At 37.4% G+C, this 25,178-nt stretch overlaps 1 protein-coding gene across 2 annotated transcripts in view; it reads right to left on the bottom strand.

Moving 5' to 3' along the window:
• LOC148939210 (venom serine protease 34-like) overlaps positions 1-25,178 on the bottom strand; it is a 185,278-nt gene that overhangs the window by 106,378 nt on the left and 53,722 nt on the right. For both annotated transcript variants that reach the window (XM_089107272.1, XM_089107271.1), the window contains exons 2-3: positions 5,523-5,813; positions 599-751 (exon numbers count right to left, since the gene is read on the bottom strand). In XM_089107272.1, coding sequence (XP_088963398.1) covers positions 599-751; positions 5,523-5,813 — 444 coding nt within the window. The remainder of the gene's footprint in view (positions 1-598; positions 752-5,522; positions 5,814-25,178) is intronic.

Genomic DNA, 25,178 nt, shown 5'->3' with positions numbered 1-25,178 from the left:
ACTTTGATGATATACTCATCATTGTTCTCAGACCACTGATCAGAGCAGAATGATGAAAGATGTTTGCATAAAAACAACAAAAGATGTAAAATCTTAGTTCAAAGACTTCATTTTTAAGCGTTTTCTGACAAAGATGTAAGATCTTAGCACATTGATGAGTGAAAAAACAGCCATATTCAAGATTAACATACAAAATAGCAAAAAAAGATTTGAAAAATTTTCAGGTACTAACCTTATCCGTTTAGAGCCAAAATGATTAGAAATCATTTAAAAGGATTAAGCCCCCTTTCTTTCTTCAAAAAGAATGCAAGAGATAGATATTATGGTGCTAATGTTAAGGTAATCAGTATAAAGCTCTTAAAGTTTTGCTTTTATTTACTTCTAAAGTGGGTGATGGAAGATTATATTATCTGAAATTTGCGCGTAAAAAACATTTTGAGTAGAATCTTTTAGGTCACCAGCCTGTTTTATATTTTGGATAATTCCCTTTTTTAAGGCATTTCACATTCAAGGTTTTTTTTTATTGTCATACTGAAGCTTTGAACATGTACTGTCTTTTCTGGCAAGACTTCATTCTTCATTTTAATATTAATCTTACCTCTATAACCCAAGTGCATTGCATATTATTTTCGTAATTGTATGGATAATTTGGCGTTTCGATAACTCCAACGACATCTGTAATTTTTCCACCACATTTCATCCTTGCATGGCGTTTTCTTCGTGATGGAACTTCTTCGCTTGACGTTTGAAGCTGCAAAAATTTAAGAAGGTTAATAATACTTGGGTACTTGTCGGCTATTGGAAACATACCCAAGAAGTGGAAATGAAATATAACAAAACATGATAATAAAATAACACTTTAGAAACAAAAATTATGGAAACATAACCTAACCCAACCTAACGTAAGCTAACCTAGCCCCCACCCCTAAAGTACAAATATATAGCCCCAATTATACAATTCCAATGCATTCTGTCTAAGTCCAATGCATTGTATCAACCGTCACTTGTTTTGTAACTATGAAACCGGTTTTCTGAGATATAACCTAAGCGTAACTCTTGAATGTGTTTCCAATAACCGACAAGTATCAATATTTGTGAGCAATAGTGTTCCCAGAAAATGATTTAGGGGAATGAGGTAAGACACATAATTTTCCAGAATGGAGGGGGACCTATAGTAAGCTTAAACCGAATATATCAAGCAAAAAAACAAAAGGTCATTGTACTCACAAGATTGCTCAAACATGCATTTGAAATAATTAATTTGTTTGTTCCCTAGTTTAGAATTGCTCCTCCCCCTACAGCTTTTCTTTGGTTATTTACCAAACGTTATGTGACATTGTTTTCTGATGTTAAGGATATAGCCGACTAAGCGACTTTTATCGATTGCTTCAACTCTTATTGTAGTACAGTATTTGGTTTTAAAGATACCCAGAATATCATATTCTCCGTTAAATCTTCTTTTCACCTTAGTAGTTGGAGATACAGGTCCTATAAAGGAGTTGACAACCAGGAGGGGGGAGGGTGAAAACCAGTAACCCTCCTAAGACGTGTTACATTCTCTTTTCACCTTTGTGGAAGTAGTTGGATATGTAGGTTCTGTAAAGGAGTTGGCAACCAGGAGGGGGGAGGGTGAAAACCAGTAACCCTCCTAAAACGTGTTACACTCTTTTTTCACCTTAGTGGAAGTAGTTGGGGATACAGGTCCTATAAAGGAGTTGAAAACCAGGAGGGGGGAGGCTGAAAACCAGTAAGCTTCCTAAGACATGTTACATTTTCTTTTCACCTTTGTGGAAGTAGTTGGAGATGCAGGTCCTATAATGGAGTTGACAACCAGGAGGGGGGAGGGTGAAAACCAGTAATGTTACATTTTCTTTTCACCTTAGTGGAAGTAGTTAGAGATGCAGGTACTATAAAAGAGTTGACAACCAGGAGGGGGGGGGGTGAAAACCAGTAACCCTCCTAAGACGTGTTACATTCTGTTTTCACCTTTGTGGAAGTAGTTGGAGATACAGGTCCTATAAAGGAGTTGACAAAAAGGGGAGGGCGAAAACCAGTAACCCTCCTAAGACGTGTTACATTTTCTTTTCACCTTTGTGGAAGTAGTTGGAGATACAGGTCCTATAAAGGAGTTGACCGCCAGGTCGGGGGGAGGGTGAAAACCAGTAACCCTCCTAAAACACATTACATTTTCTTTTAACCTTGGTGGAAGTAGTTAGAGATGTAGGTCCTATACAAGAGTTGACAACCAGGAGGGGGGTGAAAACCAGTAACCCTCCTAAGACGTGTTACATTATCTTTTCACCTTTGTGTAAGTAGTTGGAGATACAGGTCCTATAAAGGAGTTGACAACTAGTAGAAGGGAGGTTGAAAACCAGTAACCCTCCCAAGACGTGTTACATTTACTTTCAACCTTTGTGGAAGTAGTTGGAGATACAGGTCCTATAAAGGAGTTGAAAGCCAGGACGGCGGGAGGGTGAAAACCAGTAGCCCTCCTAAGACATGTTACATTCTCTTTTCACCTTAGTGGAAGTAGTTGGAGATGCAGGTCCTATAAAAGAGTTAACAACCAGGAGCGGGAGGGAGGGGGGACAGTAACCCTCCTAAAACGTGTTACATCCTCTTTTCACCTTAGTGGAATTAGTTGAAGATACAGGTTCTATAAAGGAGTTGACAACCAGGGGGAGGGGGGGGGGGTGAAGACCAGTAACCCTCCTACGCCGTGTTACATTCTCTTTTCACCTTAGTGGAAGTAGTTATAGATGCATTTCCTATAAAAGAGTTGACGGCCAGGAGGGGGGGGGGGGGTGTGTGTGAAAACCAGTAACCCTCCTAAGACATGTTACATTCTCTTTTCACCTTAGTGGAAGTAGTTGGAGATGCAGGTCCTATAAAAGAGTTGGCAACCAGGAGCGGGAGGGGGGGGGGACAGTAACCCTCCTAAAACGTGCTACATCCTCTTTTCACCTTAGTGGAATTAGTTGAAGATACAGGTTCTATAAAGGAGTTGACAACCAGGGGGAGGGGGGTGAAGACCAGTAACCCTCCTACGCCGTGTTACATTCTCTTTTCACCTTAGTGGAAGTAGTTAGAGATGCAGGTCCTATAAAGGATTTGACAACCAGGAGGGGGGGAGGGTGAAAACCATTAACCCTCCTAAGACGTGTTACATATTCTTTTCACCTTAGTGGAAGTAGTTGAAGATACATGCTCTATAAAGGAGTTGACAACCAGGGGGGGGGGGGTGAAGACCAGTAACCCTCCAAAGACGTTTTACATCCTTTTTTCACCTTAGTGGAAGTAGTTATAGATGCAGGTCCTATAAAAGAGTTGACAACCAGGAGAGGGGGAGGGTGAATACCAGTAACCATCTTATGAAGTGTTACATTTTCTTTTCACATTAGTGAAAGTAGTTGGAGATACAGGTCACATACAGGAGTTGACAACCAGGAGGGGGGAGGGTGAAAACCAGTAACCCTCCTAAGACGTGTTACATTATCTTTTCACCTTTGTGGAAGTAGTTGGAGATGCAGGTCCTATAAAAGAGTTGACAACCAGGATGAGCGGGGGGTTGGGGTGAAAACTAGTAACCCCTTCCCCAGAAATTTTTTCGGGAAAAAGTAACAAAATACATATAAACACATTTTTGATGTATTTTGTAGTTTTTTTACCCAATCCCCCCCCCCTCCCTTGAAAGTGATTCTGTAAAAGAAACCTTTATGTAGGATTGATGGGTCAGACAAGAATGAGTTTGTATTCCTAGCGCCACCCTCTAGCATTTCTGATCAGAGGTTGAATGAAAGATCTTAAGCCGAACTGACCAGCCATGACAAAAAAATACCCATACCCCTTGCTTCTGGGGTAGGTTCATGGATGATGTGGTGTGCGTTTGGAAACATGGATTGGACTCCTTAGACCTATTTTGTAAGCATTTAAATAGTTTTGATGATTACATTAAATTTACAGTTCAGATTGAGGATAATAATAAATTACCTTTTCTGGATATTTAATTAATTATAAGGGATCTTCATTTACTTTTCTCGATTTACAGAAAACCAACGCACAATGATAGGTATTTAAATTTTCATTCTTGCCACCCTATGTCGGTAAAAAGGGGGGTTTTAATTTCACCAGTGGATAGAGCCTTTAGACTTTATTCACAAGAATTTCTGGATTCGGAATTTTTATACTTGAGGGATATTTTGTTGTGTAATAGTTATCAAATTAAGTTCATTGATAAAATAATTGAAAATAGACGGTTTAAACATGGTAGTATGGTAGTTGGGGTTTCTCAGTCTTTAGATTAAGTTGTATCAAAAAGTTTCATTTCATTACCATATGTACCTGGTTTGGGGGAGATAATTTCACGGGTTTTACGTAAGTTTGGTATTGATATATGTTTCCAATCGTTGAGGCCAATGGATAGTTTTTTTTAGTTCTGGTAAGGAGTTAACTCGGGGAATTTTACAAAGTTGGGTGTATAAAATTCCGTGTTCTTGTGGGAAGTTCTATATTGGTAGGACACACCAAAAATTTGTTGAAAGGTTTATTGAACACCAAAACTCAATAGAAAAAACCCTACAATTAAGCAAGCCTCCAGAAACTTTCGTTTCAGCTTTAGCAGAGCATATTTGGCTTCAACCAGATCATTTTGTAAAATTTGATGAAGCCTTAGCTATTTCAAATGATAAGGGTTACACCCAATGGGCGAGGGAAGCCATAGAAATTAAAAAACATATGTTTGCTAACCTTTCCATAAATAGGGACACAGGTAATTTAAATATTGACCCAATTTATGATAACCTTCTAAAGAGTGAATCAACAGTCAATAAGGGAGTTAAGATTTTAAAAAATCCCCAGGGGACTATTTTACCTGCTAGACCAAAGCGATTTGCTTCAGTAATAGCTAACAAAAGGATTATTTTCCAACAGAATAATTAAAGTAATTTACAGTTTTTTTATTTTTTCTCAGTTACTCTGGTGTCCTCACTGAAGTAACTCTAAAATAGCATATTTTCCCTACGTGGATCAGTTTGCACCAATTGTACATTTTTGTTTGTTTGTTTTGGTGGTGGTTTTATTGGTTTTTAGTTTTTTCTTGTTTTTTTTTTTATCCTGTTCTTCTTGTGTTTCTTTCGTGCTGAAGACGCCTTGTTTGGATACAGGCGAAATATCCGCGTTGTTTTGCATTTGTTGTTTTATTTTCTCTTCACTGGCCACAGTCTCGTTTTTTTGTTTTTTTTTTTAGATTTTTCTCTTTGTTGGTTTTTGATCAGAGGTTGGTATTGATTTTGTCTGTTCCTAGAGGTCTTTTTGAATAACTCTAAAAAATTTTTTTTATTCTAACCTCTAAAATTTTACCTTGAAAACAAAATTGATTTATGGTAAGAAATACCCGAATGATAAATAAATCTTTTCAAGGTGCGGGGAACGGGGGAATAACGTTACGACAAACGGCATATTATAACATTTCTATTTGTTTCTTTGTACCGTATGTTCCGCTTTTCGGAGGACTTGTTACATACCTCACTATTTTCTTCGTATTCATTGTCAAAATAATCTTCATCAACAAGTATCGGGTCCTGGTGATTATCTAATATCACTTCAGGGTGTCCTTCATCATAGAACAGCTCATCATTTTCTTCGTTAGATTCAATATATTCTGTTTCTTCTGGGATATTTGAATGGTCACTGTCTTCTATGGGTCGCAATACTTCAATTTGCGGAAAGACAAATTCATATCGGACGTTAAGAAGTGGAACTCTTTCATCGATTGTTCGTTGATAATTGTGCCGATGAGCTATTCTTGGTATACCCTGAAAATACAGTTTTGAGGATTCTTAGAAGAATTGGACACAATAATATATATTTCATGTAATCAAAGGCGAAGAAATTTTCAACGCCTGGGGAAAATGTCAGTTTCTACACTCGCCCTCTCCATATAAGTGAAAAAAGAAATCAGTTCAGTGCCCCTTTAGGCTGAGCCCGAGAATAGCTATCCCCAATTGCCCCCCCCCTAGCTTCGCCATTTCATATACTGCTAATACTATTGCTAACAAATCATTGCAGCACATATCCGCCTGAGGCCAACACAGCTACGTGTACTCCTCCTCGATCTCAATCTATTCAAAGACTCCCTCTTTACCCCCTTCTAGAAAGTTCCAATTTCCCTTAGATCTTTCCTTACGAGATGTTCCCACCCCAACCGGGGACGACCTGCTTTTCGTTTGGCCTCAGACGGTTGGCCAATAAGAATAATCTTTGCAATCTCTCATCCTTCATCCGTAGAACGTACCCTAGCCATCTAAACATTTCTCTCGTTATAGCCCTAGAAACAGGGGCGGATCCAGGATTTTTTTAGGGGTTGCGCAAAATAGATTGATCCGATAAACTTGCATTAGGAGCAAGTTTAATTAGCACAAACTTGCGTTAATTAAGTAAATTATACTACTTTAGACTACGTTACGGGGGAGGCGCACACCCCCCTCGCTCCTTTTCTGGATCCGCCACTGCCTAGAAAGCGGGATTGAACCACACTTTTTGTGCAGGTCACTGTTTACGGTCAGTCAGTCAGGTACCCAAAACCATCGGTTGGTAATTTCTGTGGAAAACATCTAGCAAATGTTCCTCCGTTTTTCGGAGCGCACATGCCATTGCATATGACCAAAAATATGCCACGTTCATGACATTCTGCCACGTAATGTTCATGCATGACATTCTGCCACGTAAAAAATACAGTTTCTGTTACAAGATTCTGTTATCGATTTGTCATTAGTGATCGTAAAGATAAATTGTTTTTGGTATCGTCTGCAAACAAATTACAGAAGAATTTTAGTATTTTTGAACAAAGTGTTTTCGTATAGATTAATTAAAAAAAACTTTTTCCACAAAATAAGCTTTCAAAGAAAAGTAAAGAACTCCATTAACCAAAAAATGAGCAAAAATAAAATCAAATAATCTACCAAGCGTGAAACTACCACAAATCGCCATCAATAAATAAATGAAACCCAAAACGATATGTTTTAAAATGATAAATGAAACCCAAAAACTTATAAATATTTTTACTTTTATAACTTTAATAAGTCAAATAATATTAACATTTTGATTACTAAATATTTGTATATGTATATTAAACTGAGAATGCACATTCATTTGTATTTTTTTCAGTAAAGTGCAAATTTTGTTTTGGCCTTGGGAAGGCATAGGTGTTTTGAGCCCAACTTATGTTAATTTCTGCTCATTTTGAGTTTGACTCGGTTATTTATTGTAATTTCTGTTCGTTTTGGGTTTCATTTATTTATTGATGCTGATTTGTGGTAGTTTGACGATTGGTAGATTATTTGATTTTATTTTTGCTCATTTTTAGTTTAATGGAGTTCTTTACTTTTCTTTGAAAAACTTATTTTGTGGAAAAAGTTTTTTTTAATTAATTTCTGTTCGCTTTATATTGACATAGTCTTTTCAGGGAAAATGAAAATAATACATTCAATCTTTTCTTTTTTTTAAGACTTTATAGTTTGGCTTGTTATTTGTATGCTGGAGAAGAATTTTCCGCAATTTTTAACAACATACACCTATAAAAATCAGGACAAAAATAGTAGTGCTTAATTTTGTTTCATGCATCCTCTATTTGACATGACATGGACAACTTGATACCATTCACAAAAAAAATCTGTTTACTTTCTTTGATAGCTTGGATACACTTACGCTATTTTGATTTGGTTAAATTTCAAGAGCAGAAGTCGCCCCGAAAGTCTTAATATAATACCCTCAGTCGTTCTTGGGATACTGCTGAGATTAAACCCCGGCGCCACGCCGATGAGGGAAGACCGGCGGCGGCGGGGCCAAAAAGAGCACGCCACGCTGCGTCGCCGGTAAGACATCAGCGGCGCGCCCCCCGTAAGATGGCGGTGGCGCGCTGCCGGTGCGATCGACCGCAAACATTTGTTGACCGCAAACATTGATGTTTTCATCAGTCTTTCTCAAATCACAGCTTAAATTTACAACAGATTCGAGCCTATTCAAGAGTTCAAAACTTCACAAGTTACTGGCAGGAAACTGATCTTTCCGTTAGTTATCAAGATAAGTAGAAATCTGTTAGGAACAAAATGGCTCTGACATTTCAGTACCCTTGCATAATATGAGTAGTTTGATTATATATTAGCTATGTATTCCTAATATAAATAATTGTCAAAATTAGTTGTTTTTTTCATCGAGCGTTAATGCATACAAAACTTCAAATACCGTATCACAAAATTCGTCAGTTATCTGGGTAAAAACTTTGAATATAACTTTGAACTTAGAAGCTTAATTTTTTCATAATGCCCTTTGCCTATATCTGTTTTGTCACCTTTAAAACAGTTGAAATGGGCGACTTTGATATTGATTGTTTTTTGTTTTTTTTTTGCTCTTTTGGATTCCTAAGAAGCCTTCTTGTATTAAAAAATGGTTTTTAATAACAATTTAAAAAGAAATGTATTTTAAAGTTGTTTTTTTTTGGCTTCTTTATAGAATATATGTCATGTAGGCTAAGGCTGAACAGCTGCTTTTTTATTATTTTTGGCTGCTCTTTTGGATATTATTCATTTTTTCTTTTGGGGATTCATTCCAAATTATAAACTCATAAATACCTAATATCATTCAAATGATAAACTGCATCTAAAAGGGGTATATTTAGCAAACTGAAAAATACATGATACACACTTCACATGAGAACACTTCAATTACAATGACACAAAAAAACACTTAATAGTTTATTCGCTATGAAGAAAAATGAAGTGCCAGCTATTTTCGTAGGTAAAAAAGGAAAAGTTCATCCGTTTTAAGTGTAATTAAATGAAATAATATGCAGACTGAAGTAGCTCCAGGAAGATGTTGAAATTTTCATCCTAGTTGGTTACTTTTAATCCAAGCAAAATGTTAGGACACTAGGTATCAGTTATTGCGTTTAAGCTTTGATTTCCAAATGCTCACAAGAATTACCAAATTTAAGACAGTCGCAACAATAAGTCACTAGTGGTCAAAATACTCAAAGACTCCTCTTTGATCCCCACCCAGGCTCAAAGCTTCTGCTATGGTCATTTCCATGGAAATCTCCAAAGAGTTTCTTTTTAAAATAGCTTTCAAGTGTAGTTAGGCGTATTTAGACTTTTTTGCTTTTCTTCAAAGTTTTGAAACAAGTGTTATAATATTCCAAATGTTACATTTGTGCATATTTTTGGTAATCATTTGTGGGGTGATCGAATTTTCTAAACCACCTTAGATACGTAAGAACTTTGCAACATCTAGTACCCTGAGATCATTATACTGTCAAAAACTCCTCCTTGAACCTCCCAAATTGAAAGCTTTTATTATGACCTGGCCTTTTAATGTAACTTGGGCACTGGACCAAGGGCGCCATTGTTACTCGAGCGCAACGTTAGGTGGGGATGTCGATATCGCTTTCATCAAACCACTTCGTTTTAGTGTGAATCTGCCTGGTACTTATGAGTGAATGTTTTCAAAGTAAACCCGTTTCATCAATAAGAAAAAAAAACGGATTGGACGCATATGTCCCTTTCCCTTTGGACGATAAAACCATGCAAGTGCTGTATCAAGTATAACTGACGAAAATCTTGTTAATTTTGTCAACTTTTCAACTTTTTGGCATCTCTGCTTTCAATAAAAAAAAAAAATCAAGGTACTATCACTTAAATATAACAACTCCATATGCCCACCCCCCTTCTCGATACCATCTTGATAGAATACCATCTCTGCTTTAAAAAAAAAATTAACTTATTGGCACCCCTGCTTTAAAAAAAATCGACGTATTATCATTTAAATACGATAGCTCAATACCCCCCTCTCCCCTCTGGATACCACATTGATAGGATGCCCTCTCTGCTTTAAATAAAAAAAAAAAATTCTACTTTTTGGGATCCCTGCTTTCAATAAATAAAATTTCGAGCTATTATCATTTAAATGTAATACCTTCCTACCCCCCCCCCCCTCTCTGGATACCACCTTGATAGGATACCGTCTCAGCTTTCATTAGAAAAATAATTTACTTAATAATTAACTAGGTCACTATATGGTTCAAACAAATACGCAAAATAACGTTAAAAAGCTTAGTGTTCTTTGAAAAAAAAATTGAGGAAATAAGTAAGGGGGTACAAAGACAACAACAAAAATATCGAAATTATTCAGATATAACTCAAAGTATGGGAATAATGAGTGATAAATTCGCCATGGCATTCCATAAGATCCAAAGAATCTCACACAGAATACACACAAAAACCAAATAAGGCCAGTAGCAAAATTTTGTCTCAATCGAAGTTTTTTTCGGGGGGGGGGGTGAAAATGTTCCAGAAAGAAGATTGTGTTTTCTATCAGGCGTTCAATGATTGAGTATTAAACGTTAAGAAAATCTTATCTAAAACAGCAAAAAAAAAAAAAAATCTGCAAACTTACGATTCAGCTGTAGAAACAATCTGTCGGCTGTCAATTTCAAAATCCAACAAAAGGCTGAAGCTGTATAGTAGTAAATGCGTTCTATAATTCTATTCAACTTGAAAATAAAATTCTTGACTACGAATGATGTAAGAAATAGCGATTGAGAAACTGCATTCGAAATGATTTAAACTCATTACATAAAGACGATACTTTTTTTGTCAACATATGAAGAACTGTGTATATTGCAATATTTGCAATAGTATATTGCATCTATCTGGTTTTTATGCAAAGTAACAAAAGAGACGAAAATTAATGAACAAGAGAGTAGTGAAGAATTATGGTATGCAAAGTAATATTTGGCAGGGAAAGTCACTGGCGATAAATCGCTAGGGGTGGCACTATGATTGCGTGATTTTCGGGGATTCGGGGAAAAAAAATTGTTTTCGGGGTGACGCATAGATTTTCGAGAAAATACCCAAAAACTCGGGGATAGTGCAAGCCCTGTTTGATTTCTAATCAGGAAAATCGAAATACTAAACCACACGAGAAGGAAAAGCTCCGACTTTGCGGTTGACGCAAGAAAGAATTGCCGCAAAAATAATTTAAAGTCGACCGAATACAGCCACCTCTGCCGGCAGCGGCGTGCCTGCGGTGTAACGGCGGCGTCACGACACTTCGGCGGCGTTTGACTGGGCCTCTCGTCGGCGGCGTTCGGTTGATCCGCCGGCGCGGCACCGGGGTCTAGCTGAGATACCTTATTGGGTATTTTATTGGGCATTATTGGGCATTTTGCTTTAATCCTAAGGCAACATTTAGTTCTTAAACAAAATGGGCAAATGGAAGGGTGGGCGTCGAAAGGGGATTAGTTGCCCTCCAATCACTTTCGACTATTAAAAAGGGCATCAGCCCTTTCTATTTTCAATCGAATGAGCCCTTTTCGAAGTTCCCACGACAGCTCCGTCGATACGAAGTGTCCTGGTCTAAAAAAAAAAAAAAAAAAAAAAAAAAATACATTATACCTACATCGATCTTTACTATAAAAATATCAAGCCTTCCAATTATTTTTGACTATTAAAAAGGGCACTAGGCCTTTCGATTTCCAATCAAATGAGCGCTTTTTAAAACGACAACGCTTTCTATAAACACCTTATATGCCCCCACGGCATAAATTACAACCCTTACTCTAAGGGCTGTTAGGGTGGTTGTCATCCTCTAAGACCTAATTTTCCGAACTTTCAACTACGTTAAACAAAACGGCTATCTCAATATTTTGATTGGATGTGTTTGGGGAAATGGTGGGCGTGAGAGGGGCATTAGTCGCTCTCCAATCACTTTCAACTATTAAAATGGCACTAGCCCTTTCAATTTCGAATCAAATGCGCCCTTTTGAAGTTTCTACGACAACACTTTCAATAAAAATCTTATATGCCCCCAGGGCATAACTTACAACACTTGCCCTGAAGACTGCGGGGCGTGTCATTCTCAAAGACCTAATTTCCAGAACTTTCTACTACGTTGAATAAAATGGCTATCTGAAAATTTTGATTGGATGTGTTTGGGGGAATGGTGGGCGTGAGAGGGGGGTTAGTTACCCTCCAATTAATTTCGACTATTAAAAAGTACACTAGCCCTCTCAATTTCCAATTGAATGAACCCCTTTTGAAGTTTTACGACAACTCTAACTATAAAAACCTTATATGCCCCCAGGACATAACTTACAACATTTTCCCCTGGCCCTCTGGGGGGTTTGTCATCCTTAAATATATAATTTCCAGAACTTTCAACTACGTTGAACAAAATGGCTATCTCTAAACTTTGATTGAATGTTTTTGGGGAAATGCTGGGCGTGAGAGGGAGGTTAATTACTCTCCACTCACTTTCGACTATTAAAAGGGCAATTTCAATTTCCAATCAAATGAGCACCCTTTTTTAAATTTCTACAACAACTTTCTATATAAACTTTATATGCCCTCAGGGCTAAAAATACTACCCTTGCATTGAGGGCTCTGAGGTGGTTATCATACTAAAAGACATAATTTCTAGATCTTTCAAGTACATTGAACGAAATGGATATCTAAAAATTTTGATTGGATGGGTTTGGGAAAATGGTGGGGGTGAGAGGGGCGTTAGTCGCTCTCCAATCACTTTCAACTATTAAAAAGGGCACTATCCCTTTCAATTTCTAATTGAATGAGCCCTTGTGAAGTTTTTACGACAACACTTCCAATAGAAACCTTATATAACCCCAGGGCATAACTTGCAACCCTTTCCCTGAGGGCTGTGGGGAGGGGGGAGGGGTTTTCATCCTTAAAGACCTAATTTCCAAAACTTTCAACTACGTTGAACAAAATGGTCATCTAAAAATTTTGATTAGATGTGTTTGGGGAAAAGGTGGGCGTGAGAGGGGGGTCAATTACTCTCCATTCACTTTCGACTATTAAAAAGGGCAATTTCAACTTCCAAACAAATGGGCCCTTTTTGACATGTTTTAAAAACTTTCTATATATACCTTATATGGCCCCAGGGTATAGCTTACAACCCTTGCAATGAGGGCTCTGAGGGGGCTATCATCCTAAAACACCTAATTTCCAGAACTTTTGACTAAATTGAACAAAATGGATATCTCAAAATTTTGATTTGATGTGCTTGGGGAAATGGTGGGCGTGAGAGGGGGTTAGTTGCCCTTCAATCACTTTCGACTATTAAAAGACCACTAGCCCATTCAATTTTCAATTGAATGAGCCCTTTTTGATGTTTTTACAACATTGCTTTCTATAAAAACCTTACCTGCTCCAAAGGCATAACCTACAATCCTTGCCCTGAGGGTTTTTTTGGGGGGGGGGATGGGTTGTCATCCTTAAAGACCTAATTTCCAAAACTTTCAACTAAGTTGAATAAAATGGCTAACCAAAAATTTTGATTAATGTATTTGGGGAAAAGGTGGGCCCTCAAATCACTTTGACAATTAAAAAGGGCACTATCCCTTTAATTTCCAATCGAATGAGCCATGTTTCAAGTTTCTACGACAAAGATTTCAATAAAACCTTATATGCCCCCAGGGCATAACTTATAACCCTTGCCCTGAAGACTGGGGGGGGAGTGTATTGCTCAAAAGTATAATTTCCTGAACTTTAAACTGCATGGAACAAAATGGCTATCTCAACATTTTTGTTGGATATGTTTGGGGAAATGGTGGGCGTGGAAGGGGTCATAGTTGCCTTCCAATCACTTTCGACTATTAAAAAGGGCACTAGCCGTTTCAATTTCCAATCGAATGAGCCCTTTTTAAAGTTTCTACGACAACACGTTCTATAAAAACCTTATATGCCTCCAGGGCATAACTTACAACCCTTGCCCTGAGGGCTGTGGGGGAGTGTCTTCCTCAAAAACATAATTTCTATCTGGTAATCAACAACGCTGAACAAAATAGCTATCTAAAAATTTTGATTGGATGTTTATGGGGAAAAGGTGGGCGAGAGAGGGGGGTTAGTTGCCCTCAAATAACTGTCGACTATTAAAAAGGGCACTAGACCTTTGAATCTCCAATCGAATGAGCTCTTTTTCAAGTTTCTACGACAAAGATTGCAATCAAAATCTTATATGCCCCCAGGGCATGCTTATAACCCTTGCACTGCAATGTGTGGGGGGGAGTGTTATGTTCAAAGATATAATTTCCGGAACTTTAAACTGCGTGGAACAAAATAGCTATCTCAAAATTTTGATTGGATGTGTTTGAGGAAATGGTGAGCGTGGAAGGGGTGTTAGTTGCTTTCCGATTACTTTCGACTATTAAAAAGGGCACTATCCATTTCAATTTCTAATCGAATAAGCCCTTTTTGAAGTTTCTACGACAACACGTTCTAGAAAAACCTTATATGCCCCCTGGGCATGACTTACAGCCCTTGACCTGAGAGCTGTGAGGGGGTTGTCATCCTCAAAGACCTAATTTACAGAACTTAAAACTACGTTAAATAAAATGACTATCTCAAAATTTTGATTGGATATGTTTGGGGAAAGGGTTGACGTGAGAGGGGGGTTAGTTGCCCTCAAATCACTTTCTACTATTAAAAAGGGCACTAGCCCTTTGAATTCCCAATCGAATGAGCGTTTTTTGAAGTTTCTATGACAACGCCTTCTATAAAAACCTTATATGCCCCCAGGGCATTACTTACAACCCTTAACCTGAAGGCTGTGGGGGAGTGTCCTCCTCAAAAATATAATTTCTATCTGGAAATCCACTACGCTGAACAATCTCAAAATTTTGATTGGATGTGTTTCGGGAAATGGTGGGCTTGCCCTTTTAATAGTACCCTTTTTAATAGTCGAAAGTAATTGCAAGGCAACTAACACCCCTTAAACGCTCACCATTTCCTAAAACACATCCAATCAAAATTTTGAGATAGCTATTTTGTTCCACGCAGTTAAAGTTCAGGAAATTATACCTTTGAGCAGGAGACTCCCCCTAGAATCTTCAGGGCAAGGGTTATAAGTTATCTCCTGGGGGCATATAAGTTTTTATTGAAATCTTTGTCGTAGAAACTTGAAAAAGCATTCGATTGAAAAATTCAAAGGTCTAGTGTCCTTTTTAATAGTCGAAAGTGATTTGAGGGTAACTAGCCCCCCTATCTCGCCCACCTTTTCCCCAAACACATTCAATCAAAAATTTTAGATTGCCGTTTTGTTCAGTGTTGTGGATTTCCAGATAGAAATTATGTTTTTGAGGAGGACACTCCCCCACAGCCCTCAGGGCAAGGGTTGTACGTTATGCCCTGGGGGCATATAAGGTTTTTATAGAACGCATCGTCGTAGAAACTTCAAAAAGGGCTCATTCGATTGGAAATTGAAATGGTTATTGCCCTTTTTAATAGTCAAAAGCTATTGGAAGGCAGCTAACACCCCTTCCATGCCCACCCTTTCCCCAAACACATCCAATCAAAATTTTTAGATAGCCATTTTGTTCCAAACAGTTTAAAGTTCAGGAAATTATACCTTTGAGCAGGACACTCCCCCCACAGTCTTCAGGGCAAGGGTTATAAGTTATGCCCTAGGGGTATATAAGTCTTATTGAAATTTTTATCGTATAAACTTGAAAAGGGGCTTCATTCAATTGGAAATTGAAAGGCCTGGAGAAATTCAAAGGACCCTTTTTAACAATCAAAAGCGATATGAAGGCAACTAACCCCCCTCTCACGCCCATCGTTTCTCCCAACACCTCCAATCAAAATTTTTAGATAGCCATTTTATTCAACGTAGTTGAAATTAGGTCTTTAAGAATGACAACCCATCCCCCCCACAACCCTCAAGGCATGGGTTGTAAGTTATACCCTGGGAGCATGTAAGATTTTATAGAAAGCGTTGTTGTAAAAACATCAAAAAGGGGTCATTCAATTGAAAATTGAAAGGGCTAGTGCCCTTTTAATAGACCAAAGTGATTGAAGGGCAACTAACCCCCCTCTCACGCTCACCATTTGCCCAAACACATTCAATCAAAGTTTAGAGATATCCATTTTGTTCAACGTAGTTGAAAGTTCTGTAAATTATGTATTTAAGGATGACAAACCCCCCAGAGTCCCCAGGGCAAAGGTTGTAAGTTATGCCCTGGAGGAATATTAGGTTTTTAATGACACAGTTGTCGTAAAAACTTCAAAATGGGCTCATTCAATTGGAAATTGAGAAGGCTAGTGCCCTTTTTAATAGTTGAAACTGATTGGAGGGTAACTAACCCCTACTGACGCCCACCATTCCCCCAAACACATCCAATACAAATTTTCAGATAGCCATTTTGTTCAACGTAGTAGAAAGTTCTGGAAATTAGGTCTTTGAGGATGACGACCCCCCCAAGCCCTCAGGGCGAGGGCAGCAAGTTACCCCCGGGGGCATATAAGATATTTATTGAAAGCGTTGTCGTAAAAATTTCAAAAAGGCTCATTTGTTTGGAAATTGAAAGGGCTAGTGCCTTTTTTAATAGTTGAAAATGATTGGAGAAACTAACGTCCCTCTCACGCCCACCAATTTCCCAGACACATCCAATCAAAATTCTGAGATAGACATTTTGTTTAACGTTGTTGAAAGTATTGGAAATTAGGTCTTAGAGGATGACAACCACCCTCACAGCCCTTAAGGTAAGGGTTGTAATTTATTCCCTGGGGGCATATAAGGTGCATATAGGAAGTGTTGTCATAGAACTCAAAAAGGGCTCATTCGATTGGCAATCGAAAGGCCTAGTGCCCTTTTTAATAGTCAAAAGTGATTGGAAGGCTTGACATTTTTATAGTAAAGATCGATGTAGGTATAATGTATTATTTTTTTGTTGTTGTTGTTGTTTAGACCAGGGAACTTTATATCGAAGGAGTTATCGTAGGAACTTCAAAAAGGGCTCATTTGATTGAAAATAGAAAGGCCTGATGCCCTTTTTAATAGTCGAAAATGATTGGAGAGAAACTAATCCCCCTCCCACCTCCACCCTCCCATTGGACTTTTTGTTTAAAAACTAAATGTTGCCATAAGATTAAATCAAAATGCACTGTGTTAATGCTAATTCCCAATAAGGCATCTCAGCAGTATCCCAAGAACGACTGAGGGTATTATGTTCAAACTTTGGGGCTGCTTCTGCTCTTAAAATTTATTGTATCCAAGCGTAAGTGTATCAAAGCTATCAAAGAAAGTAAACAGACTTTCTGCAAATGGTATCAGGTTTTCAATTTCAGGTCAACTAGAGGAGGTAGGAAACTAAATTAAACACTACTATTTGTGTCCATATTTTTAAAAGTGTGTATATTGTTCCAAATTGTTGAAAATTTTTATCCAGTATAAAAACAGCACGTCAAACTATATATTCTTCAAAAAACAAAAAGATTTAAAGTATTATTTTCTTTTTCTCTGACAAGACTATGTCAATAAAAAACGAACAGAAATTATTAAAAAAAACTTTTTCCACAAAATTAGTTTTTCGAAGAAAAGTAAAGAACTCCATTAAACAAAAATGACCAAAAATAGAATCAAATAATCTACCAAGCATGAAACTACCACAAATCAGCATCGATAAATAAATGAAACCCAAAACGAACAGAAATTACAATAAATAACCGAGTCAAACTCAAAACCAGCAGAAATTTACATAAGGTGGGCTCAAAACCCCTGTGCCTTCCCAAGGCCAGAACATAATTTGCACTTTACTGAAATAAATATAAATGTTTTACTTTTATAACTTTAATAAATCAAATAATATTAATATTTTGATTACTAAATGTCAGTATATATATATATTAAACTGACAATGCCCATTCATTTGTATTTTTTTCAGTAAAGTGCAAATTATGTTCTGGCCTTGGGAAGGCATAGGGGTTTGAGCTCAACTTATGTTAATTCCTGCTCGTTTTGAATTTGACTCGGTTATTTATTGTAATTTCTGTTCGTTTTGGGTTTCATTTATTTATCGATGCTGATTTGTGGTAGCTTCACGCCTGGTAGATTATTTGATTTTATTTTTGCTTAATTTTTGTTTAATGGAGTTCTTTACTTTTCTTTGAAAAACTTATTTTGTGGAAAAAGTTTTTTTAATTAATTTACAGAAACAGCTAAAAATTTCTTCGCTTTGTTTTTTAACTACACACTTTTCCTTAAATTCAAAACTTCCTCAAGGTAGCTGCAAACTGTCTCTATCACGAGTTTTGACCTTAACTCAAGAATGCCAGGGAGAAAAGGGGCTTCCTTTCCAAAAAAAAAAACTCTCTCTTAGGCTTGAAAACCCCCGGCACCATGTGAGAAGATGGTTTACATCTTCAACATCCTGATTACAAAAGGGGCAAGAGTACTCCGAATCCCTTAAACCCCTATTTCTATCAAATATTTTCCAACGACCATGCAATGGAAGGCTATTCGCTCTGAGCTGGAACCATATCCCAAGGCACTTAGCTGGTAAATCTGTCTTGAAATAAATTTCGACATCAAAAACTATTTTTTTTTTTTTTATATAACCTAAGGTTCTCTGATGACTCTACAGAAGAGAACCACAGGTGTACCTCTTGGTGTTCTATAATATTGGTAACCTGCTCCGCTATGTCCGTAAGTAGGTCCGGTGCACCTAATCCTTCATTCCACAGGAAGGATAGGCTCATTTAATATACGGTGTATCTGGCCAGGCTCTTTTCCTCCCTAACTTAACTAATTCTAAATATGCTAGCTTTACTAGTCTATCATCCGGCAGCTCTAGAACCTTCCTCCAGAACCGGAACATCTGCCCTATTCTATATTTCCTTAAAGAAAATAGCCCTATGTCCCCTCTTTCTGCTTGCGTGTGAGTTGTCTGATGAACGCCGATTACTCTTTTATAATACTGAAGCTGGATACTCTCCAGCTGTTTGGCAGCCTCGTAACCCCACAGCTCTGCTCCATAATGCTCGCCTGGCAAAATTTTAGTGTTGAAAATCTGTTTATGCATTTTTATCTCTTTAGTACTTATCAAAGTTTTATTCCTTAGTAGTGCCGATGAGACAGGCTTTTTCTCTCCTTATAATTTGTTTTATATGCTCTGTCCAGCTTCCATTCTCCATCAAAGTTACACCTAGATACTTAAAACTTGATTTTTGTTGAATTTCCTTTCCTCTATAATAAAACTTATGGCCCCTCTGATAAGTCTTATTACTCGTTACAATTACCACTAGTTCTGTTTTATTAACATTTGAGGTTATTTTATTTTCCTAAACATAATCGCTTAGAACATATATTAGCATCTAAAGGTTACTAGCAAACTTCGAGCTACCACGACCGAGTCATCAACAAAAAGCAGTACCTATACAGCATACGTTCCCAACATCACCGCTCGTGATCACTTCTAAAATATTCTACTATATCATTAATATATACACAAAATAATCTTGAAGAGTTAGTACTACCTTGGTTGACTCCTCTTTTAAATTAAAACTCTTCTGACAAACCCATATCTATTACTTTAACTATCCCTTTTGTACCTAGATACATTTCCCTTACTATCTTTACAAATATTTTCGGTAGGCCTGCTTTCAATAATTCTAGACTTAAGAAGACTCTATCAACACTATCGAATGCCCTCTCAAAGTCTAGAAAAGCTACATAAAGTCTCTCTTTTCCTCTAGCATATTTCTCTATCATCCCTTGTAGCATTAATACTCTATCCGTCGTTCCATATCCCTCTCGAAATCCCCCCTGGTCGTTCACTATCAATTTATATCTTTCAAGCCACCTAGCTAATCTATTATCTAATATCCTCTCTTAAATTTTACTTGCCATTGAAATTAGCGAAATTGGACGATAATTTTCATGTCTACCAGGATCCCCTTTTTTTTAAAGGCACTATTAGAGATTTCTTCCATACCGAAGGCCACTGATGAAGAGAAAGAATCCGACTGAACAGTACTAACAACACAGGTAGGATCCATTATATAAATCTTTTATATACATTACTTGGAATCCCATCAATTCCTGATTCCGATTTTCCTTCCATTTATTAAAGACACTCTCTAACCTCTATTTCCGAAATATCCTCTAATAATTCATAACGATACTCCTTCATTGGTGGGCCAACTTCTCGATCATCTAATATCTCTATATCTAAATCTTGTAGGTCACTGCAGTTACCTTCTCTTTCTTTGAAATATGCTGGCCATGAACTAGGCTCAGGTGTTTCTTGGCTAGTTAGCCCCCTCTGTCTTACCTTCTTCTCTCACCATCCTCCAGAATTCTTTCATTCTACTATCCTTATATGACGAGACCAAATTCTGCCTTTCCTTTTCTCTAATCACTCCTTTTTTTCTTTCAATTAGCATCTTATATTCTCATCTACATGTTCTAAATTGTAGGAAAAGGAGGTCCTTCTTACTTGGGTCATTTTCTAAATTTACTAAATTTAACCTATTCTGTAGATCCACTTTCCTCTGTTGACACTCTTCATCAAAAAACCCTACTTCCATTTTCCTCTTTTTAACTATAAAATGTAAAAACATACCCAAAGTTGCGCATTCTAGTCGACTCAAAACTAGTTTGTTTTTTACTTTTCGTGTCAGTTTTTTCAGTTTTTTTTCTAAAAAAATTAAATATTGGTAGATGTTCCTTTTTCTGTATCAGAAGTACCGTCCTGGTATAAAATGAAGAGCTGAGCCCGAAAATGAAAGCAAATTTTATGTAAAAGGTACCAGAAGAAAAGTTTCATAATTATCAATATGTAATTTCACCCTTCTCATTGTTGTGACCTCTTTTTCACCATACTATCAGAAGGCAGCTATTCTGACATAAAATGATGAGCTGAGCCCAAAAATCAATTTAACCGGATGTAATGTCTACTAGAAAGCCCGTTTCATATTCATCAATATACACTTTTTTATTTTCATTGACATGTTTCTTTTAGCGCTTATTGCGCACCAATTCGTTCATTGTTGGTAAAAAAAATAAGTGGGCTGATGAATTATGGTTGGCTCGTTTAGAAGCCAAGTTAACGCACAGAAGTCAACTACACCACTTTCATGACCCCTGTACGCAATAAATAATATCAATGTTTCGTCCCACGCTTTGTCCAAGTGATTTCCCGGATAAAACCGTAAGGTAAAAAATCACAATTCAAAATTACCCCGGGTAATCATTTATTAAGTCACCTTTGATAGCCCGTGTTTGATATCTTGCCATCTATAGATACAAGAAAGCAATTCAATGTATCTGCCACTTAACAAGCTAAAAAAGTTTCGCTGCGAATTTTCTTCTTTCCCATCAACTTGATATTTAAAGGTAAGAGATCATTTTGTTTGTATCATCATTTCAACCAAAGATTGACAGTCTGAAATGGTAAACTAATGTATCCAACCGTACGTAATAAAGTCCTTGGAAATTTATATCTAAAAACTGTTTTCTTTTTTTCTTTTCACAGAGACATCTATTGAGCGCCTTGAAAAGCATCTTGTGCTAACAGGTGACCCTTAACGTTAGGCTGGCCCAACTTGTAATACTCCGATAGGGTATCCGTACTGCAAACCTCTTAAGAGCCGAACGATCTGGGTCATGGAATATCCAGTTAAAATCCACTTCTGACATGCAAAACTTATCTGGCGGCATCTGGGCACAAGAATTACACAAAATCCTGCTAGCTTTACATTGAGCGAATGATCAAGCTCCAAGAAACTAATCCTGCCGTTTATCAAGCCTTCCAGAATGGGATGCATGTGATCAGGCTAGGCTCTCCACGGATCTTGCCATTTAGTAGGAGCTCATGCGTTGTCTTAAAACGGCTGGTGGCCTTACCGATGGAAATGGTATGACAGACGTTCAAAGGTCTTTATGGGCTCTGTCTCGATCAGTCTGCTCTGCACTAAATCTTCTGATGGAGGGTATGTCACAGGTTTTCTATGGAACTAGTGAACAACACAAGGAAACGTCCTAGCCGTGGCAGCTAAGAGACTGTAAAGACACCCGGATCGTTATCGATTTCCTAGAAAATGGATCACCATTTAATGGGGATCTTCAACTAAAAAACATCACCAATTGTCTTACAGCCTAAGAATCTGCCAGCGTTGATTCTGATAGAGATTTAGGCCTAAAAATCATTGACTCCATGTCTGGAAAATTGGTCGCTGATTTTGTGTTTCGATGAGCAATAGGCAGTTAAAATTACTTAAAAGCAGAATCCAGGTGGAGATTGCAAAAGACTGGACCCCACTCTCCTTTTTCACAGGTTAAGCACGCTAGCAAAGAGGATCAATCTCACAGAATCTGAGTACTTTCAACACGAACTTCGTTCCTACCAAGCGTCACTTTTTGACAGTTCTTGCATGCTCCGATCTCCAAACAAGTCAGTCTGTCAAGGCTATAGCACAGGCTTGCAATAATGAGGATCGCTCTACTCTCCTTCCCAAAGGTATTCTATATATCATCGGCGGTGGAGCACTTCTGCACAGAATTCCATGGGCCAAAAACCAACGATACTCCAAAATCCTTGACCATTATGATACTTGCGTGACCCAAAAGTATCCATCTGCCACTATAGCATTCGATGGCTACGATGGTGGAGCTACCATAAAGGATATGGCCCAGTCGACGAGAAGTCGTATAATCGGCCATGAGATCTTCTTTGCATCAGATATGCAGCTGAAGATAAATAAGGATGAGTTTTTGTCCTGCAAGAAAAACATGTGCATTGACGGCACCAAGTGATGCAGATGTCCCAATTGTGCAAGATGCTTATGATTCTTCCCGGAATTACGACACTGCCGTCATTGGAGATGACACTGATCTTTTCGTTCTATTGTGTTGTCATGGTGACCTATCAAAGAAGAAACTATCTTTTGCACCTGAGCCAAAGTCGAACAAAGCTCCCCAAATATGGGATATTCACAAATTGAAAGAGAAGTTGGGCCAAGAGACATGCCATCTGATTCTTTTTGCTCACGCAATCTTAGGTTATGACTCTGCTTCACGGATTCACAGTGTGAGAGAACGCCTTGCTCTGAAGAAGCGAATGACAGATGTCGATTTTTATACATCAGCTGTAGTTTTCATGCTGAATTCAGCTTCAAAGGAGGAAGTAAGGGTTGCTGGAGAAGACGGTCTGCTCATGATATATGGCTCATGACCAGGGGGAAATCTGAATGAACTCCACAGGGAAGTTTTTAAAAGGAAGGTGGCTACTGCTAGCACGTTCGTCCACCCAGAACAGTTACCACCAACTTCGGATGCAGCTAAATTCCTCAGTTGCAGGGTTTTCTACCAAGTTCAGGCATGGAGTGGAGTTCCTTATTCTGAAGGTAAAGCCGAGAAATGGGGTTGGAAAAATTAAAATGACTTTTTTCATACATTGACTACTGACGTCCTACCAGGCTCTCGACTGCTTCTGAAAACCATGAAGCGCTCCTGTCAACTGGAATGTAGCTCAACGAGATGTAGCTACTTTAGAAACGGCTCTTCTTGCACTGCAGCGTGTAAAACATGCAAAGGAGCAGCATGTTCTACCTCTCCAAGAATCGAAAGCTTTAACGATGAGGAAAACGTAGGAGCTTAGATCTCTGAATCGAAAGAACAAGTTATGAATACTAGTTAGAATATAGGTCTGTCTTTCAAACGTTAAACCATTTGACATAATAATTTTATCAATTGTGACAATTTATCATATTACTCATAATAGTTATTTCTAAAATAAATTCTAAATATTGGCCGCTGAAAACTAGTTTTATAAATGATTTCCCGTTTCTAATATTTTTAATGTTTTAATAAACATCTTGTAATCACTTTTTTTAGGCCGACCCATCAGGTGAGGGAGCCAGTGACGATCAGATTCAGGCTAACTAATTATTAGATCTCAAAACCGACAATTTAGCCATCGAAAGATGGTGTGGTAGAAAAAAAAAAATGGGGTTCACAACGGCGAGAAGCGTAAAAATCTCATATTGATGATTATGAAACTTTTTTTATATACCATACACAAAATTTGACTCCATTTTCGCCTTTTTACATCGGAATAATAATTCAGTTTAAGAAAAGCGAACAATTATCGGAACTTAATTTTCTTTGTTAGTTAAGTGATAAAAATGAGAGGATACGCAAAAACAACTAGTTTTGCATTTACCTAGAATGTGCAACTTTGGATTGCTGTTCAGCTTTTTTCCTCTACAACATGGTGTAAAAATAATTTATGTTACAATTTGTTTTTACCAACAATCGAAGAATTGGTGAACAATAAATGTTGAAAGAAACATATCAAATGAAAATAAAAAAGTGAATTTTGATGAATATGAAACGGGTTTTCTAGTAGATATTACATCAGCTTAATTTAATTTTTGGGCTCAGCTCATCATTTTATGTCAGAATAGTTGCATTCTGACAGTATGGTGAAAAATAGGTCACGGAGATAAGAAGGGTGAAATCACATATTGATGATTATGAAACTTTTTTCTAGTATACTTTGCATCAAATTTCCTTCCTTTTCCGGGCTCACATCTTCATTTAATATCTGGTTGGTACTTCATATACGAAGAACGAACATTTACCGACAGTTCTTTATTTAGAAAAAACTGAAAAATTGATACGAAAAGCAAATAAAAACTAGTTTTGCGTCGACCTAGAATGCGCAACTTTGGATATGTTGTTCAGCTTTTTTTCTACAACATGGTGTAAAAATCATTTCTGTTGCAATTTGTTTGGGGCCAAACTCTAGGTTGCTTGTACTATTGCTACATACCACCGATTTGACGGGAGAGTTAATATTAGTTTTGTCAGAGATTGAGCATGGATAAATTTTACCAATTGCTATGATCTTACTATAAGAAAAAATATAAATGAAAAATTTCAGACCGGAAAGTTTTTTGTTTTAAAAAAATTCATATTTCAGCATGTGCACTGGATATACTATGTTCAAAGCTAGGAACTTGATTCAGTTATACCAATAACTAATTTGCATTACCAAAATTTAGTGACAAATATTTGCAAAAACTTAATTCTAACTAAAAAATAGCCCCCTGCATCTTTCGCAATTCCAACTTTTGCAGTTTCAGTAAGATTCGCCTTCCTTACTAATAAGGCTAACCTAAGCATGTGAAGGTATCCCCTCAGTAAATATTTCCCGTACCCAGTGTTGCCTCTCCATCCTCATTTGCCCCTAATTAAAGTAATTTTGTCTACCTCCCATTGATTTTCACATCTGCCCTCAGACGCTAAACTTGCAAAAGCACCAGGGTTTATTCATTTCACCAAAATTTCTATCTAGGACCCTCAAATCATTTATATTATGTAAACAT

This window comes from Artemia sp. Qi Xiang Cuo, chromosome 21, assembly GCF_049724085.1.
Source record: "Artemia sp. Qi Xiang Cuo chromosome 21, ASM4972408v1, whole genome shotgun sequence".
NCBI classification, from domain to species: domain Eukaryota; kingdom Metazoa; phylum Arthropoda; class Branchiopoda; order Anostraca; family Artemiidae; genus Artemia; species Artemia sp. Qi Xiang Cuo.
The sequence above is the reverse complement of the archived record's forward strand: the minus strand, read 5'-3'. Positions and strand labels throughout refer to the sequence as shown.